This window comes from Schistocerca gregaria, chromosome 5 (genome assembly GCF_023897955.1).
Source record: "Schistocerca gregaria isolate iqSchGreg1 chromosome 5, iqSchGreg1.2, whole genome shotgun sequence".
Classification (NCBI taxonomy): Eukaryota; Metazoa; Arthropoda; class Insecta; order Orthoptera; family Acrididae; genus Schistocerca; species Schistocerca gregaria.
This window is the reverse complement of record NC_064924.1, coordinates 297,206,295-297,227,333: the sequence shown is the minus strand read 5'-3', so window position 1 is coordinate 297,227,333 and position 21,039 is coordinate 297,206,295. Positions and strand designations below refer to the sequence as shown.

Below are 21,039 nucleotides of genomic sequence, written 5' to 3'. Positions count from 1 at the left end.
TATACCAGGTCGAGTCTTCCGTCAGATACGCCGTCAGTCAGGCGAACGCCTGCACGCAACATGCTCGAAGGCACCATACCAACTACGAAGCATATGGATATTATTTTAGACCACACTTCATGATTACCGTCTTCCCCGATGGCGATGGTATTTTCCATCAGGAGCGGCTCTCCCCCCCCCCCCATCCCCCCGCCGCCACCGTCTCCCCCATCGGAGGTTCGAGTCCTCCCTCGGGCATAGATTAAGTAGTGCGGAAGCCTAGGGACCGATGGCCTTAGCCGTTTGGTGCCATAGTCCTTACCACTAATTTCCAAATTTTTCCATCAGGATAGCTGGACTGGTCACAACGCCAAAATCGAATCGTAACACGATGATACGAGGAGCTTGACATCTTGGCCACCGAACTTTACTCATCTGAAACTTTTTTTTTTTAGTCGTCAGTCTACTGACTGGTTTGATGCGACCCGCCACGAATTCCTTTCCTGTGCTAACCTCTTCATCTCAGAGTAGCACTTGCAACCTACGTCCTCAATTATTTGCTGGATGTATTCCAATCTCTGTCTTCCTCTACAGTTTTGCCCTCTACAGCTCCCTCTAGTACCATGGAAGTCATTCCCTCATGTTTTAGGAGATGTCCTATTATCCTGTACCTTCTCCTTATTAGTGTTTCCCACATATTCCTTTCCTCTCCGATTCTGCGTAGAACCTCCTCATTCCTTACCTTATCAGTCCACCTAACTTTTAACATTCGTCTATAGCACCACATCTCAAATGCTTCGATTCTCTTCTGTTCCGGTTTTCCCACAGTCCACGTTTCACTACCATACAATGCTGTACTCCAGACGTACATCCTCAGAAATTTCTTCCTCAAATTAAGGCCGGTATTTGATATTAGTAGACTTCTCTTGGCCAGAAATGTCTTTTTTCCCATAGCGAGTCTGCTTTTGATGTCTTCCTTGCTCCGTCCGTCATTGGTTATTTTACTGCCTAGGTAGCAGAATTCCTTAACTTCATTGACTTCGTGACCATCAATCCTGATGTTAAGTTTCTCGCTGTTCTCATTTCTACTACTTCTCATTACCTTCGTCTTTCTCCGATTTACTCTCAAACCATACTGTGTGCTCATTAGACTGTTCATTCCGTTCAGCAGATCATTTAATTCTTCTTCACTTTCACTCAGGATAGCAATGTCATCAGCGAATCGTATCATTGATATCCTTTCACCATGTATTTTAATTCAACTCCTGAATCTTTCTTTTATTTCCATAACTGCTTCCGCGATGTACAGATTGAAGAGTTGCGGCGAAAGGCTACAGCCTTGTCTTACACCCTTCTTAATACGAGCACTTCGTTCTTGATCGTCCACTCTTGTTATTCCCTGTTGGTTGTTGTACATATTGTATATGACCCGTCTCTCCCTATAGCTTACCCCTACTTTTTTTTCAGTATCTCGAACAGCTTGCACCATTTTATATTGTCGAACGCTTTTTCCAGGTCGACAAATCCTATGAACGTGTCTTGATTTTTCTTTAGTCTTGCTTCCATTATTACCCGTAACGTCAGAATTGCGTCTCTCGTGCCTTTACTTTTCCTAAAGCCAAACTGATCGTCACATAGCGCATTCTCAATTTTCTTTTCCATTCTTCTGTATATTATTCTTGTAAGCAGTTCCGATGCATGAGCTGTTACGCTGATTGTGCGATAATTCTCGCACTTGTGAGCTCTTGCCGTCTTCGGAATTGTGTGGATGATGCTTTTCCGAAAGTCAGATGGTATGTCGCCAGACTCATATATTCTACACACCAACGTGAATAGTCGTTTTGCTGCCTCTTCCCCTATTGATTTTAGAAATTCTGATGGAATGTTATCTATCCCTTCTGCCTTAATTGACCGTAACTCCCCCAAAGCTCTTTTAAATTCCGATTCTAATACTGGATCCCCTATCTCTTCTAAATCGACTCCTGTTTCTTCTTCTATCACAAAACGAAACATTAATAAGACGTTTTTCTCGCCATTTTTAACCGAGTTCCACGCAGTTGTTTCCAGCGGAGAAGAAACAGCGTCAACCATTTTCACAATATGTATTAACAGAGTGACTATCACATACACCGCAAAATAATAGCTTTCACCGAGTCTGCCATTGCACACTGGATTTAAAATAAAAATCACGTAGCTATAGTATTATTAAGAAAAACTTTGATGACTGTTAACATATTAGAATCTCTTAAAGTTTCATTTGCAGTAGCAAAAGTAATAAGATATGCAATACGCAGCTCGTGGTCGTGCGGTAGCGTTCTCGCTCCCCGCGCCCGGGTTCCCGGGTTCGATTCCCGGCGGGGTCAGGGATTTTCTCTGCCTCGTGATGACTGGGTGTTGTGTGCTGTCCTTAGGTTAGTTAGGTTTAGGTAGTTCTAAGTTCTAGGGGACTGATGACCAAGGCTGTTAAGTCCCATAGTGCTCAGAGCCATTTGAAACCCATTTGAACCTACTCCCAAGAGCTTAACAACACCAGCGTACGTCTTCTACGGCTGCTGACCAATCATCGCGTTTGTGTTTGTATATATCAGGTTTAATCCTATGATGACTGAAGTTCTTTTAATACTCAGTCAGATAGATATCTGTATATTAACAAACTATAACATTAAAAAGTTCTAGGGAGCTTACACTGCCGTGTACCATTTGCATAAAAATTACTGTTCATATTTCTCCCGGACTATATCCTAAAGACCATAGGTGAAAAGCTGTTCTCTAATCTTAGCCATATACCAAATCTCCAGAATTACAAAAAAGTTTCAAGAAAACCTCGCCTTTCTTCCAAAAGGTTCCCTCGGCATGTGTGCCACATTTTAATATGAGAGGATACCTACATGTGACGAACCTACACGCGACTAAGCATCTCCTGTCATGTCTACTCATGAAGAAATGGAAACCAAGGAGCAGTACTCGGAAGCTGGGAGCCGTCTTGTATTTCATCTTCCCCAGAACCATCCCTAAAAATGCTAGTCTTCCATTTAGCTTCTTTCCTCCTGATTTTATTTGTTGGTCTCATTTCTGCTCAGTTCTTAGTATTACCACTCTATGTTGAAACGTTTGATGAACTTCGATAATGTACCACTAATCTTGTAATCGGATATTTTCGGCTCCTCCTCTTGCATCTGTTCATGTTTAAATAGCGGTCATAATTACCAACAGGTGGTAAATTCGTCCAACTCTCGCTGCATTTTCTTACGATCTTTGTCTTCCGACTGCATTTCTAACTAATCAACAGCGTCGTTAGCGGACAATCTAAAACTGCTGTTGACCGTCTATTATAAGCAGTAAATGTATATTGACAACATCTGTAGTTCTGTTACGGTTCCAAAAAGCATGCCCCATTTTACTTTTACTGTGTGATATAACGTACAGTGTTGTATGAGTCTGGGCAACAAATGATCGTGGGAGACGAAACAGAGTCAGTAGTGCCCCAGGGCATTGTGATCTGACCGCTTTTGTTGTCTGCATACGTAAATGGTCAGACGGTTGTGGTGAAGAGCTATCTGCTATTGTTTGCTGTAGTGCACAGGAAAATATCGTCTGAGTCACTGTAGAAGACTGCATATGCTTTTGGACAGAATTTCTATCTGATGTAATGAATAACAGTTTACTCTAAACGACAATAAATTAATTTACATGGGTAGGAAAACTATATTACAGTTTTCGAATACCTTATTATTAGTGTGCTGCTTACACATTCAAGTCGATTATATTTCTAGGCGTAACGTTGCAAAGCGACGTAGAACGAGAACAAAGTCGGTTGTAGGAAAGACTACAGTACGGACAGTGTAACTGACGATAATAAACATAAGGCCGAAATACTAAATCTAGCTTTCAAAAACTCGTTTACTGTAGAGGACTGCAGCACCATTCCTCCTTTCAATTATCGTTCAAACGCAAGGATAGCTGACATAGTGTTTAGTGTATCTAGGATTGCAAAACAGTTAAGATCCATAGACGCCAGTGAGGCATCTGGCCCAGACGGTATCCCCGTTGGATTTTATGTTGACTATGCTACAAATATAGCCTCATTCTTATGCATCATCTATCAGAGATCATTGGAACAGCGGAAAGTTCCACAGGACTGGAACAAAGTCCAGGTCATAGCAATCTGTAAGAAATGTAGAAAATCGGATGCACATAAACCGGCCAATTTCACTGATATCGACTTGTTGCAGAATAATGGAACACATTTTGTGCTCAGACATAATGACCGTTATAGACTCTGAGAAGCTCATCTGCAGAAACCAGCACGGTTTTAGGAAAAAGCGGTCAGGCGAGACACAGCTGGCCCTCTTTGTACATGCTATACAACAGGCTCTAGATACCGTCTCCCAAGTCGATGTCATATTTCTTGACTTTCGAAAGGCGTTCGACTCATTTCCTCACTGTCGTTTCCTCGAAAAAGTGCTCGCTTACGGCCTATCCGATGATATATGCGGTTGGATAGATAGTTTTCTAACAGACGGAGCAGTATGTCGCCCTGAACGTGGCGATTTCAACAGAAACAAGCGTAATATCAGGTGTGCCTCAGGGCAGTAAAATAGGTCTGCTGCTTTTTAGGATTTACATAAACGATCTGGTTGATGGTATTGACAGCGGCATTAGACTGTCTGCCGATGATGCTGTAGTCTACAGGAAAATAGTATCACAGAAAGTTGTGAACAAATCAATGAGGATTTGAAGAAAATAAATGCGTCGTGTAATGAATGACAGGGAGTTATCTCTCAATATTAGTAAGTGTAATCTACTCCTTAAAGCAAGACGAAAATCCCCATTGATGTACGAGTAAAAAATAAATGCTCAGCATTTGGACATTGTAACATCCGTCAAGTATCTGGGTGTGACTATTCGAAATGATCTCAAATGGATTGATCAGATTACACAAGTAACGGGCAAGTCGAACTCTAGATTGCTATTTATTGGTATAATCCTGAAGCTATGCAATCCTTCAAAAAATGAAATAGATTACAATACGTTAGTTCGTACAGTCTTGGTGTATTGTTCGTCTGTATGGGACCCTTGCCAGTTGGGTCTGATTCAAGAGGTTGAGAAGGCCCAAAGAAGACTGGTACATTTAGCCATCACGAGAGCATTACACATTTCATAGACAGTTTAAAGTCTAACACACTTGCAGATAGACGACGGAAGGGGCTGCTCACTAAATTACCACTAACTTTCATATCGCGAAATGATCACCATTCAAAGGTAAGGGTAATTAGAGCTCGTACTGAGGCGTTCAGACAGTGGTTTTTCCGTCTCACTATCCGCGAGTGGAACAGTTGGGGGTAAATAACCTTTGGCGCGAATTATGCCCTCTGCCACACACCGCTTGGTGGCTAGTGGAGTATATAAGTAGATGTAGATGAAGAAGATTAATAGGTGAGATTCAACCATTTGAGGAAAGTACAAACACTGTCTCAGTGTAGCAGGTAACGCGTTTGCCTGGGGAGAAATAGCCCTCACTCCGTGTTGCAGGATTTCGGACCAGACGCTGCGGTCGCAGTTCCTGGCCTACTTCAGCTTCACGCCTTCCAACAGCGCACAGGCCGCCGGCTTTCAGGCTCGCGGTGGGCGCAGGATCGAGCACACCGGTGAGTACAGGTAGACATGTATTCTCCATCCTTTTGCGTTCTGCTGCTTTGTTGGCACGTTGTAGAGAGCGATCCAAAATGCTTAGGACTTGAATCGTGGTTGTAGCTTTCGTCTTCAGTCGGAAGACTGGCAGTTGACCCCGCTATTATCTGTCTCTTCATCTACGAACAGCTACTGCAACCTTCATTTATATCAAACTGCTTATCGTATTCATCCTTTTGTCCCCACCTGCAAATTTTACCTCTCACAGTTCGGTGCATTTTAAATTGACGTTTCATTCATGCCTCTCAGTTTGTTCTGGGAAGCTATACCCTGTTTAAGTCAAGCAGTGACTTAAACTTCACCCCTCCCTCTCCCCCCACTTCGAACTCGTACTTCTTTATCGGTTACTCGATCTGCCCATCTGATCATCACCATACTTATGTAGCACCAATTTCCAAAAAATTATACTTTCTTCTTGTCTGAACTGTTTATCATCTTCGTCTCACTTCCATACAAAGCTACACTCCAAAGTAATACCTCCATGGAAGACTTAGTTTTATATAAGATATTAACAATGTACTATTTTTAAGAAACGCTCTTCGTACTATCTTTACTTTGCATTCAGTTCTCCTTCTACTACTGCCAACACCAATTATTTTACTGCCCAAATAGTAGCACTCATCCACTTCGTTTACTATGTAATTTCCTAATCTGTATTTCCTTCACAATATCCTGATTTAATTGAAGTACACTCCATTGTCCTTATTTTACTATTACTGCTGTTCATCTTATAACCTCTATTCAAGATGTAATCATTCCTTTTAACTGCTCTCCCAAGTTCTTTGCCTTCTCTGAAAGAATTGCAGTGTCATCGGTATGCTTCTCCCTGAACCTTAATTCTTATTCTAAATTTTTCTTTTGTTTCCTTTACTGCTTGTTCGATGTACAGACTGAATACTGTAGGGACTAGGCTACATCCCTGTGTCATTCCCAGCCACTGCGTTGCTTCTGTGTCACTCGAGTCATTAACTAGATTCGGGTTTCTGTCTCATATTTGTGCTACATTCATCGTATTCCCGTCAACATCGTCAATTTCCTTGTCTAAATGTGGAAAAATGTTATAAATGTAGATGTGGCTATCTTGTAAGATAAGTAGTAGAGTCAGTACTGTCTGACGTGTTCTTATATCTGTCCGAAATCCCAACTGATCTTCCGCGAGGCTATCATCTGCCAGCTTTTCCATTCTTCTGTAAATAATTTGTATCGATAAATTGCAGTCACGAATTATTATACGGATAATTGATAACATATGCACCTGTCAGCACCTACCTGATTTGGAGTTGGAAATATTACATGGTTCTTGAGGTCTAAGGCATTTCGCCACATGAAATAGTTTCGTCACGGCTGTCTCTCCCTGGGATCTCAGTAATTCCCAGGGAATGTCGCTATCTCTATAGGTCTTATTCTACTTAGGATTCTGATGGCGCAGGCCAGAGTGGCCGAGCGGTTCTAGGCGCTTCAGTCTGGAACCGCGACTGCTACGGTCGCAGGTTCGAATCCGGCCTCGGGCATGGATGTGTGTGATGTCCTTAGGTTAGTTAGGTTTAAGTAGTTCTAAGTTCTAGGGGACTGATGTCCTCAGATGTTAAGTCCCATAGTGCTCAGAGCCATTCTCATGGCCAAAGTGGTGCAGGCAGCAAAACTGTAGAAAAAGTTAGGTGCCACAAACTCAAAGGTTTTCTCAGAAACAGCCTTTAGTAAGCCTGGTCCTATTCAGGATCCTGACTTGATCGTTTAACGTGCGTTCGGAAGCAGTGACTTTCAGGCGGTGCTACATCCTGAGAGAACAATGCGCCTGAGGCATGTATTTATAGCGCATCGGCGTTGGTGATTCTGCGTAGAGAAACAACATCCATCTTCTTTATTTCTCTTATTTATTTATTTGCTCATTTTTGTGTTATCAGTCTTCTTACTAGCTTGATACGACCCGCACACGAATCCCTCTTCATCTCAGAGTAGCCCTTACAACCTACGTTCTCAGTTATTTCGTAGATGTATTCTAATTTCTGTTTTTCTGTTGTGTTTCACCCTCTGCATCTCCCTGTAGCACGATGGAAGTTATTCCATGATGTCTTAAAACATGTCCTACCATCCTGCCCCATTTTCCTTTCCTCAACGAGTCTCTGGAGAACTTACTATTTCCTCACTTTATCATTCCACCTAATTTTTAATGTTCCTCTGTAGCATTACCTCTTTTTTCCGGTTTTCCCACAGCCCATGTTTCACTACTACTGAATGCTGTACTACAACCGTACATTTCCAGAAACCTCTTCGTCACATTTATTAAGGCTTATGTTTGTCATTAATAGAGCTCTCTTCACCAGGAATGCCCTTTTTCCAGTGCTAGTCTGCTTTTTATATCCTTTTTGCTCTGTCCCTCATGCATTATTTTGCTGCCAACATAAGCTACCTCATTATCACTAATTCTGATGTTTGTCGCTGTTCTCATTTCTGCTGCTTCTCCTTTCGTTCGTCTTTCTTCGATTTACTCTCAGTCCATATTCTGTAATTATTAGACTGTTCAATCCATTTAGCAGATCTTGTAATTATTCATCACTTCACTTTTACTGACAGTGCCATAAGCGAATCTTATCTCTTATATCCTTTCAACCTGAATTTTGGTTCCACTCTAGAACCTTTCCTTTTATTCCCGTCATTGCTTCTTCGATGCATAGTTTGAACAGTAGGGGCGAAAAACTACGTTCCTGTGTACGCTCCTTTTAATCGGAGCTTTTCTTTCTTGGTGTTCCATTCTTCTAGTTGCCTCGTGACTCCTGTATCTGTTGTATATTATCCGTCTTTTCCTGTAGGTATCCCCTATTTTTCTCGGAATTTGGAACATCTCGCATCATTTCACTTAAGCAGATGAAAGACAAAAAACACAAAGCATATTAGCACAGACAAAGAGGGGATTCCTTGTCAAGAAAAATGTCTAATATCAAATCTGAGAAAGAAATTTTTGAGAATAAAAATTTGGAGTATAATATTGTATAGATGTGAATCATAAACCATGGGACAATTGTAAAAGAGGAGAATCGATGTTTCCGAGATGAGGGTCTATAGAAGGATGTTGAAAATTAGATTGACTGTAATGATAGGGTCCTCGTCAGACTCTCTGAAGAAACATATGATAAACACTGACAACAAGGAGCAGGGTGATATGACGTGTTCTGATTCACTTCCATAGCAGTCTACTAGAGGGAGTTGTAGGTGGTAAAAACTGTAGGGGAAAACAGAAATTGGAAACATCTAATAAATAGAAATATAGGGCGCCAATGCTACTCTGAGATGAAGAGGTTGCCACAGGAGAGGAATTAGTGGCGGGCCGAATCGAACCAGTTAGAATACTGAGCGGAGAAAAGAAAAAGAGCTGCAATAAAATTGTTCTTAAATGACATATGGTGGAGGTTTCTCACTTACGATGGAGGAAAGTTATTCCTAATGGAAACCTCAATCTTGCACAGTCTATGGTTCAAGGTAAAACCCTAAGAATAAACGAACAGCATAATATTTATATCGTATGTCGTAATTATTGGCAGTAAAGTATATGTTATGTTACCATCGTATCCCACATTTTGTCGTAAGACATGAGAGGCTGATTTGAGAATCCTTGCGACCGGTCTGACATAGCGAGGTACGAATTAATTCATCAAATAAGATCAGTTGCCTAGATTTCAGTGTTTTCTATATTCCAACATTGTCACGTAATCGCATAGTTAAAGACGGCCAAAATCCAGGTGATTCAAGATACGTCTTTGATATCATGTCTTGGACGGAATTTTCAAGAACTAGTGATACTTACTGATGAGTCATATTTTACAAGGAAATTTATTTCTAAACTGCACTAAACATGTATAGGATGTTAAAATTCCAGATGCAAGTTTACATTCTGGCCATATCTGTAGGAAATCATTACTGCGTAACACACGTCATCAGGCTGTACGTAAGGCACGCAGGATTTCACTTTTGTGGAACATCACATTGTTCTTTCGCGGTTCCACGCTGGTAAACTGTACCTGCGCAACGTGCGTCGACGCCTCGTTATAGCTTGTGAGTTACAGGGTTTTGGATGGGGATTACATGTATACTAAAATCTGCGCTCTGCTGTGTGCATGCTTTCAGTCCGTTACCTCAAGATACACGTAAAGGATATTGTGTACTCAACACCTGCAGAAAAACCAGATGAGCTCACTGGAGGTATCTCGACAGATTCACTCGAAGAATGCGCAGCCTTACAGAGTAGGACCAAATATGATTCGTCATTGCACACTTACATCAAAAAGAAGTCATGGGGTAACGACATGCGTGTATACAGATGGCGGTAGTATCAAAATGTATAAAAGGGCAGTGCATCTGTGGAACTACCATCTGTACTGAGATGATTCATGTGAAAAGATTTCCGACGTAATTATGGCCTCATGACAGAAGTTAACAGACTTTTAGGGTTGTGGTGGTAAGCTCCTATAGGAGCCTGCCCGGTTGGTCGTCTGGTCTAACGCACGGGTTTCCGGGCGGGAAGGAGCGCCTGGTGCCTGGCACGAATCCGCCAGGCGGATATGTGGCGAGGTACGATGAACCGGCCAGTCTGTCGATGGTTTTTAGGCCGTTTTCCATCTGCCGCGGCGAAGGCGGACTGGTTCCCTTTATTTCGCCTCAGTTACAGGCAAACATAGAGGTTACACTCGTCTGGTCTGAAACGTTCCCTGCCAGGTGGGGGGGGGGGGGGGGCGGGGGGAGGAGATGCACCGGGGGCCAAACCGCACAATAACCCTGGGTTCGGTGTGGGACGGCGGAGCGGAGAAGTGGACTGCGGTTGTCGCCGTGGGGTTGTGGACCACTGCGGCTGCAGCGGCAGGGACGGAGCCTCTCCGTCGTTTCTAGGTCCCTGGTTAACATACAAGACATTGCAAGCTCCTATAGGACCAAACTGGTGACGTCATCGGTCTCTAAGCCTGCACGCTACTTAATGTACGTTAAAGTAACTTACGCTAAGGACAACGGATACACCCATGCCCGAAGGAGGACTCGAACCTCCGACGGGGCGCAGCCTCGTGAATCGTGGCAAGGCGCCTAAGACCACGCATCTACCCCGCGCGGCAACAGACTTTGAACGTGAATTGGTAGTCGGAGCTAGACCCATGGGACATTCCACTTCGGAAATTGTTGCGGAATTCAACACTCCGAGATATACAGTGTCAAGAGTGTGCCAAGAATATCACATTTCAGGCATTGTGTCTCGCCTCAGACAACGCAGTTATCGACGGCATTTACTTAATGACTGAGACCAGCGGCGTTCGCATAGAGTTATCAGTTAAACAACTGGAGAATTCAATGTGGGACGTATTAAGAACGAATCCGTTCGGACAGTGCTTTGAAATTTTACCTCAACAGGCTATGATGGCAGATAACCGACGAGGGTGCTTTTGCTAACAGCGTGACATCGCCTGCAGCGTATCTCCTGGGCTCGCGGCCATATGGATTGACCCCTGTGTGGCTGGAAAACTGTGACCTGATCAGATGAGTCCCGATTTCAGTTGATAGCAGGGTTTCAGTGTGGCGCAGACCCCATGAAGCCATAGACCTAAGTTGCCAGCAAACCACTATGCCCCAATGGACTCTGGCCCAACTGAACCAATCACTGACGGGAAGCGGTTATGTTGAGCTAGTTGGAGACAATAGGCAGCCAACGATGCGCCATGTTACAGGACCACAATCATTCGCGATTGCTGGACACTTAGAGCGAATGATCTGCCCGTCCAGATCTACCTTCATGAATCCGGGCGGGCATTTGTAATATATAATCGAGAGATCACTTTCGCAGTTATGGACTTTCGCAGATATGGACGGCTGTAGAGGAAACATGGTTCAATATTTCTGCAGATGACCATACACGATGATCTGATGAGTCCATGCCACGTTGAGCTGCTGCGCAACGCTGGGAAGAGGAGGTCTGCCACAGGTATTAGGAGGAATCGCATGACTTTTGCCCCCTTAGCGTATGTTTTGTAGCGAAGCTGCCGCCAATTATTTTAAGCATTTATTCTGAAGTTTTTGTCGAATTTAAGTGTGTAATTCTCGATATGATTATACAAACTCTCAACAGATGTCTGTACGATTTAGTGGCAGTCCGGTCAATAGCCAGCGATGAGGTCGGGGCACCTATGGAACAAGGTAATGTTTGCCGTGTAGTAACACATGCACAGTCGCTGGTACATAGTCACAGACGGTGCAGTACCGCACATATTATATGCCTGGAAGATTCTCTGCGGTTGAGGAGCATAGAAATAATGGAAGCAGGACGGTACCAAACTGATGTCTTCCGATAGCTAGGTGTGAATCGTTCCGTTATTAGTCGGATGTGGCGACAGTTTATACAGACAGAAACTGTATCCTGAAAACCAGTTCAGGGCCGACCACTTGTGACTTCAAAAGAGAGGACCGTCATTTAGCTGTAAGGGCACGACAGTATCGCCTTAGTACTGCACGGCAACTGAGCTCGCAGCACGAGGCAAACGATATGCAGAAGGATTCGGCGGAGTGGCCTTTTTTGTCGAAGACCAGCTGTATGTCTACCTCTGACGCGTCCTCACAGAAGGGAACATCTTCATCAACATGCTACGTGGCTGGTCGAGCAATGGGCCGATGTTATTTTGACACATAATTCCCGATGTAGTCTGTTCTCGATGGATTCGCATCTGGAGGAAACGTGAAACAGGACTTTGGGACTCAGACATTGTGGAAAGAGACCGATATCGAGGAGGATCCCAAACGGTGTGGGCAGAGATTACATTTACCATTTGAACCCCTATTCATGAAACTGAACGGGTGATTCGACAAAGTTTAACTGCTGTCAGGTATCGTGACCAGGTCGTGGGACCTCATTTGCAGTTGTCGCGAAGTGCTCAGATTTTGTATTGATGGACGATAATGCTCGTTTTTATAGCGCACGAGTGCTTATTGTTTTCTTGGAAACGGACAATATTGCACGCATGGCGTAGTCTGCTCGTTCTCCCGATTTGAATTCCATAGAGCATGTATAGGATGCACTAGGGAGACGGCTTGCATCACGTGAGCATCCACCAACCACTCTCCAAGATTGCGAGCAGCTCTGCAGGAAGAATTGACGCTATTGCCTCAACATGAAACTGATGACTTCATTCCCAGCATGCCCCATCGTTGTCAGGACCCTATTGCTGCCAGTGGGGGTAGTACCCCCATAGTGATCAAATTAACCAGTTGTCGGAATGCGTAAGCAAATCCGTTAAGCTGAAAAAAAAGAAAAACAAGAACTTCTTTGTCTGCGTTAGGGATGTTGCAGCTGCTTACGTTCTGAATTCTTTGCATTTTTCTACATTACTATCGCCTGTTTACATTGTTTTGTGGTAAAATAAAAGCAATCTCGCAAATTTTATTTGTTGCTTTAATTTTGGTCTCCAGTGTATATAATGAAAAGGAGAAAAAGAACGAAAATTGGGGTTTAACAGACATGGACGACGAGGTCGTCAGGGGTAGAGCAGGAGCTTTAATTTTGAAAAGACTGCGACCGAAATGGACGATGGCCTAACCTAAAGGAATCATTTCAATGTATTCTTTATTTCGTTAAGAGCAAGCATGGATATCTATATCTCGGTGGCGGAACGGGAATTTGAACCGCTGTCCTCCAGAATACAAGTCTCGTCTTGACACTCCTCCAACTCGCTCTGAATCAAACTGTACCAGTATAGTTTCCTCACCACCCTTTTGCTCTGTTTAGCGAACTTTACGCGTTCAAAAGTTGTGACGAGAAAAGGAACAGGCACACCGTACGTACAGAACTGTAGAAATTCTTTGTTAACCCTTGTTTTGGAACCGTACACAAGAGTGATTCACAACGATATGTATTCGACAAATTATGGACAGATTTTACAGGTATTTGGTTCCACATGTCTGCGCGCAGGTCAGGCAACTTCGTTAAATTACTGATGGTGATATTTGGTGTGATGGTAGCGCTCGATAACGAAACGGATGTTCCGCACTGGGTTCATATCACGCAAATTTAGTTGCCACGACCTGAATGTGAGTTCACTCTCATGGTCTTAATGACATTATAGCACGATTATGTCAGGCGACGTAGACATTATCCTGCTGAAAAATGCCACCGCTGTCTGGAAAGACTTCAAGCAAGAAAGAATGCTGCTGGTCCGAAATAAACGTTATGTAATCCACAAACGCAACGGTTCCTACTACCACCGATCCCATGGACGCTCAGGTAAATAAATCTTGCAGAAAAATATTACCCCCACAGGCCAGCGCCCGTTTGAAGTAGGTGTTCATTTAGACAACGGCATATCAGGTCACGAACACAGACCCGATGTAACAGTAGACGTTATAGATATGACAAGGCGTCATGTTTGGACTGATCTCCGGTCCAGTCTAGAAGATCGTGTGCTCACTGCAAAAGCGATTGATGATGTCGGTGGGACAGGAATGTAACAGTTATGAGCCGTCCGACACTGAGACCCATGTTCGACATTGTTCGGTGAACAACTTGCTTTGAGACACAGTGTGAGCAGTACCACAGATCTGCAAAATATCGCCGGTATCCTGCTTTACAGAAGGAATATTCCTCCGACCTCGACATTCGTTGATGAGGTGCAGACGTCTAACACCTTGTCGCCTACTCGTGGGTTCGCTGCCCTTCAGTCTCTTTCCATAGGTGCGCAAAACAGCAGCACGCAAAAAGACGACCAGATTGCCATTTTTGAGGTTCTAGGTCCCTGGTCTTAACTATAGCTATCTACTCTTCCTAGAGGTCGCTTGTGTTAGTGAACTTCCACATTTGCGATCCGTAATACTGCGTGAACGATTCGCCATTCATCTCAGATCTGCTTATATATGGCGTCCCGGAAGAAAATCTCTCATATTTCATAAGGTGGATTCAAACAAAGAAAGAAAGATACAAAGAAACTACTTTTATTCCTAAACAACAAATACTATAAATATATATGAAGATGGGTATCTGCTCTTTCGGACATGTCCGAAAGAACAGGTACCAACTTCATATATGTATATAGTTAAGGTCACCGGCCATTTGAATATCTTTTTCTGTGCGGATGCACAAACAGTGCCCGAACTCTTACGGGAGTCGGCGGTAAAGCCGCTAATAATGAGTGTGATGGGCAGGGACACTATGAATATAGTGCCCGACAATAAGCTGCGAATGTGGGTCTCATGGGAGGCGAGCCAGAGATAAGTCCCTGCAGTCGCGCTATCCTCTGTGTCCTCGGTGGCTCAGATGGATAGAGCATCTGCTAGGTAAGCAGGAGGTCTACATCTACATCTACATTCATACTCCTCAAGCACCCAACGTTGTGCGGCGGAGGGAACTTTACGTGCCACTGTCATTACCTCCCTTTTCTGTTCCAGTCACGTAAGGTTCGCGGGCAGAACGACTGCCGGAAAGCCTCCACGGGCGCTCAGTTCTCACTAATTTTACATTCGTCATCTCGTTGTGAGGTATAAGTAGGGGGAAGCAATATATTCGTTACCTCATCGAGAAACGCACCCTCTGGAAACCTGGACAGCAAGCTACACCGCGATGCGGAGCGCCTCTCTTGCAGAGTCTGCCACTTGAGTTTGCTGAACATTTCCGTAACGCTATCACGCTTATCTAATAACCCTGTGATGAAACGCGCCGCTCTTCTTTGGATCTTCTCTATCCCTTTTTGTCATCCTGACCTGGTACGGATCCCACTCTGATGAGCAATACTCAAGTATAGGTCGAACGAGTGTTTTGTAATCCACCTCTTTTGTTGACGGACTACATTTTGTAAGGACTCTCCCAATGAAGCTCAACCTGACACCCGCTTTATCATTTCACTTCAAATCGTTCCGTACGCATACTCCCAGATATTTTATAGAAGTAACTGCTACCAGTATTTGTTCCGCTATCATATACTCATACAATAATGGATCTTTCTTTCTATTTATTCGCAATACATTACATTGGTCTATGTTAAGAGTCAGTTGCCACTCCCTGCACCAAGTGCCTATCCGCTGCAGCTCTTCCTGCATTTCGCTGCAATTTTCTAATGCTGCAACATCTCTGTATACTACAGCATCATCCGCGAAAAGCCGCATGGAACTTCCGACACTATCCACTAGGTCATTTATATACATTGTGAAAAGCAATGGTCCCATAACACTCCCCTGTGGCACGCCAGAGGTTACTTTCACGTCTGTAGACGTCTCCCCATTGAGAACAACATGTTGTGTTCTGTTTGCTAAAAACTCTTCAATCCAGCCATACAGCTTGTCTGATAATCGGTAGGCTCTTACTTCGTTTATCAGGCGACAGTGCGGAACTGTATCGACCACCTTCCGGACGTCAAGGAAAATAGCATCTACCTGGGAGCCAGTATTTAATATTTTCTGGTTCTCATGAACAAATAAAGCGAGTTGGGTCTCGCATGATCGCTGTTTCCGGAATCCATGTTGATTGCTACCGAGTGGCTTCTGGATTTCAAGAAATAACATGATACGCGAGCAAAAAACATGTTATAATATTCTAAACCAGATCGATATCAGAGATATGGGCCTACAGTTTGGCGCATCTCCTCGACGACCCTTCTTGAAAACTGGAATTAACTGTGTTCTTTTCCAATCATTTGGATCCTTCCGTTCCTCTAGAGACTTGCGGTACATGGCTATTAGAAGGGGGCAAGTTCTTTCGCGTACTCTGTCTAGAATCGAATTGGTATCCCGTCAGGTCCAATGGACTTTCCTCTGTTGAGGGATTTCAGTTGCTTTTCTATTACATGTACACTTATTTGGATTTCAACCATTTTTTGGTTCGTGCGAGGATTTAGAGCAGGAACTGCAGTGTGGTCTTCCTCTGTGAAATAGCTGTGGAAAAAGGTGTTTAGTATTCCAGCTTTACGCGTGTCATCCTCTGTTTCAATGCCATTATCATCCCAGAATGTTTGGATATGCTGTCTCGATCCACTTACTGATTTAACGTAAGACCTGAACTTACTGGGATTTTCTGTCAAGTCAGTACATAGAATTTTACTATCGAATTCACTGAACGCTTCACACATAGCCCTCATTACGCTAACTTTGACATCGTTTAGCTTATGTTTGTCCGAGAGGTTTTGGCTGCGTTTAAATTTGCAGTGAAGCAATCTTTGCCTTCGTAGTAGTTTCCTAACTTCATTGTTGAACCACGGTGGGTTTTTCCCGTCCCTCACAGTTTTAGTCGGCACGTATCTGTCTAAAACACATTTTACGATTGTCTTGAACTTTTTCCATAAACACTCAACATTGTCAGTGTCGGAAGAGAAAATTTCGTTTTGATATTTTAGGTAGTCTGATATCTGCCTCCTATTACTCTTGCTAAAGCGATAAACCTTCGTCCCTTTTCTATATTCCTATTTACTTCCCCTATTCAGGGATGCTCCAACGGCCGTATGATCACTGATTCCCTGTTCCGTGCTTACAGATTCGAAATGTTCGGGTCTGTTAGTTATCAATAGGTCCAAGATGTTATCTCCACGAGTCGCTTCTCTGTTTAATTGCTCGAAGTAATTTTCGGATAGTGCACTCAGTGTAATATCACTCGATGCTTTGTCCCTACCACCCGTCCTAAACATCTGAGTGTCCCAGTCTATATCTGGTAAACGGAAATCTCCACCTAAGACTATAACATGCTGAGGAAATTTATGTGAAATGTATTCCAGATTTTCTCTCAGTTGTTTTGACACTAATGCTGCCGAGTCGGGAGGTCGGTAGCAGGATCCAATTATTAATCTAGCTCGTTGTTGATTATAGCCTTCACCCATAACAATTCACAGAAACTATACACTTCTGTTTCACTACAGGATAAATTAAAAACGACAAACACGCCACCACCGGTTGCATGCAGTCTATCCTTTCTAAACACCCTCTGTACCTTTGTAAAAATTCCAAGTAGGGGCGCACATTTTGAGCTGTCCCCGTTGACTTACATCAACGCCTGTATAAGCTGAGGGAATTCATTTCATTGTAAATACTATACCATTTAATATTTGTTAGTTTTAAAAATCATGCCTGGTAAATGGCGTCGTCAATTGATGACATATTGATTAAGCCCTTCCTAGAATTTATCCGTAGTTTTTCATCTAATTTCCGATGGAATGGCGGCCACTTCCTGGGCGATTACCTGCTTAAGTGCTTGCAGGACTGTGGGGAGATGTTAATACATGAGGACCTTAAGTGTCCCCACAGAAAAAGAATGACAAGGTGATGAATGAGTAGTCTCGGTGGCTCGCGGATATCTCCTTGCAAAAAGAGAAGACGTCCGGAAAATAACTATCTCAAAACTTCTAGAGAATGCATGAATGTGTGAGCTGTGGCTCCATATTGTTGGAAGCAGACCTACCTCTTCATGGTCCCCCATAAAGTGGTTTAACTTAGGTAGGAGGAAGGTCACCGTCTTTTGATAGTAGTGATGTAACCATTACCGGTACCTTATCCTCCTCGGAAAAATACAGACCTCATACATGAAATGCAACGAAGACGTATAGAAGTGTCTCACAATGGGTCAAAGGGGACCCTGGTGAAGATTCTAAAGGTCTTTTTCTGTCCATTACAGGAAATTTTATCCAGTTATAGTACCTAACATGTGCAAGTGGGCGTCATCAGAAGAAATTGAAACACCGCTAGGAAGAAAGTTCTGAAGAACTTACTGAAGCACAGCTCCATGAGTTAGAAAATCTCTCTCAATTAATTATTGGGCAATCCTAGTTTTGTATTAATGCAGGCGAAGATCTCTGAGCAAGATCCTTCTCACATTCTTACCAGACAATCGAAGGGTATCTGTATGTTTACGTGCTGAACGCCTTGGAGATAGCTTATAGCACACTCTCACACGTGCCATATTTTCCAGCGTTGCAGCATTCCGAGGTCTGCCAGCAGATTTTCTTTTTGGTGCACAACCTAATGCTCTGAAGTTTGGTACCCAAACACGAATAGTTTTGCTCTCAGAAGCAGATGCAAGTCAATCAAGCTCGAAAAGAATGCGAAATGTTCGCTGAGTGGCAATCGCAGAACGACCATTAGGAACCTACTCCTCCACAACAGTTGCACGATGTTCATTCAGCCCACCCCATTCACCTACTGACAATGGCACTTGTACCGCTATCTATCTATATTCCCTCCACATTAATATCTCCAACACAACTCATTCAGCGACCACTCGAAACACGGGAAGTCTTTTTGCAGGACCCTATTCTTCCCCTGCATCACCGGAACATCACCAGGCAGCGATCAGTCTCGTGATGGGCAATGGTTTTAACTTCCTATTCGTTTTAACTGCTCATTCTAATAGCGTCTATAGACTCCTTTAAAATGACAAAGAAGAAAAATCAAATGTCAGCTTACATCACTGAAGTATTTTGAAAAACTTACTCAGTAAAGTTCTGTATATTGTAGAATACGACGACACATCCTAGAAGATCATAGTAAATCGGGAATCAACCATCGAACAGAGGCGTTTCATAAACTGAGATTTTTCCGTGCTGCAGTAAAACGGGTGTCTTCATATCCAGTATCCTCTTATTATGTTGTGACTAGTTATGTCAGCTTAGTATCTGAATCGTATCGCCTGGACACGGTTCAGTTGACGTCTGCTCTTTAGTCCTTTGAGGGAGACTAATTCCCGCCCCCTGGCACGTGATCCCGCGAGAGTATGAAAGGGCCCACCGGGAGCACAGTTAACGTGACCGCGGTGGCTCGGGGCCAGCGACTCCACCCTTCTCCAGCCCTTCCTCGCGGCTATCAGGGAATGGCGGAGCCGGCCCTGGCTGCTGTCCAGGGCCCACGGCAGCTCTGCTCTCCGCCCCCACATCGCCATACATCGAGCGCTCCTCCGCTGCAGACAGCCCCTTCTCGGACGCTGCGGTGCTGGCTGGCACACACACACACACACACACACACACACACACACAGTGAATCCTTTCTTCTTCTCTCATTTTGTGTCTCCGTCCTTCATGGACGAGACAGAATGCCTGTTCCGACTTAACATTCAGAGTTGTCCCCATTTTTTCCTAGGTCCTTCAAAGTCTCTTCTTCCTAAAGGCATTTCATAGAGTCTAATATGCTTTGGCAATCTATCTTCATTCATTCCGTTAACACGTTCTTTCGACTAGCTTCTGTAATAATTAACCTTTTCTCCAACGTTATAAAAATTATAATGTGGTCCTATGTCATCGTTACGTATTATTTCTTACCTTCAGCATCCTTATCCTTTCTTCAAAATCTTATTTCTGTTACTCTGATCTTACTCATCATCTGTGTAAGCACTCAAGTCTCACGCCTTTAAATTAAAAACTTTCTGAAGCCAAGATCATTGTACATTTATACGCTATCTAATGTGCGTCTTCAATGTTTACATCATATCCAGGTAACGTAAATAGATGTGCTACTGTGCACCTTATCGTGTACTTAGACTTTCATGACATAACAATCATCTGAGTACGCTACGTATCACATGGCCGTGTACACAAGATGCTGTTTCATTTTATATGTTTTATCTACGACAAACCTTTGTATAATGCGCTACTTTTCGTTCACTAACATGACAACTTAACGTGATGTTCCGACTCAAAATAAACGAGTTTTATAACAAAAAGTTTGAAGACCTGTACATAATAACAAAATTTGTCGATATCGGTTGTTGTAAATAAAGATATATTTATGTGATCTTGGCTTTAGAAAGTTTTAACCAAGGAGAACAGATTGTTTCTTCTGATATCTCAACGTAAGAAAATTCAATTTATACGTTAAAAGTAGTATTGTCATTACTTTACACATTTTGATTGCTGCGTCCTTTCACGTCTTGTTCTTTAACGTTCTGTTCATAGCACTAAACATGTGTACAAAACGTTCAACGTTAGTTCCAATATCTCAATGTTTGTTGTAACATATCTGCTCTTAGACATCATAAATGAAAGATTACACCGGTAGTTAACATCTGTCAATGTTTTTTTTTAAATCCAGGATGCATTTCGGACCCTGGATCCATCGTCACGTGCACATCGTCCTAATAGATAATTTAGGTCTGTTCTTGAGTGGCATAAAATTAATTTTCCTATTCGGGAAGCTTAGACGCTAGGGTTTGTGTTTCGCGAAAATATGGTGAGAATCAGTGAAAACTTTAACACACGATCAAGGATGAACAGTTTTAACCTTTTCACTGCAGCAGCCGTTGTTTTATCCTTTCGTCACGTCACTGAAGCCCCCATTTTGTATGACAAAAAAATTTCCCACTTACTGTCAATAAAATGAGTATTAACAAATTGATATATGTTAGGGATCAATTTAATATAAATCTTTAAAATTGCTTAAACAGTT

At 43.1% G+C, this 21,039-nt stretch overlaps 1 protein-coding gene across 1 annotated transcript in view; it reads left to right on the top strand.

Moving 5' to 3' along the window:
* The window catches only part of LOC126272741 (uncharacterized), a 453,259-nt gene that overhangs the window by 281,270 nt on the left and 150,950 nt on the right, over window positions 1–21,039 (top strand). The window contains exon 6 of the mRNA XM_049975798.1: window positions 5,512–5,627. Coding sequence (XP_049831755.1) covers window positions 5,512–5,627 — 116 coding nt within the window. The remainder of the gene's footprint in view (window positions 1–5,511; window positions 5,628–21,039) is intronic.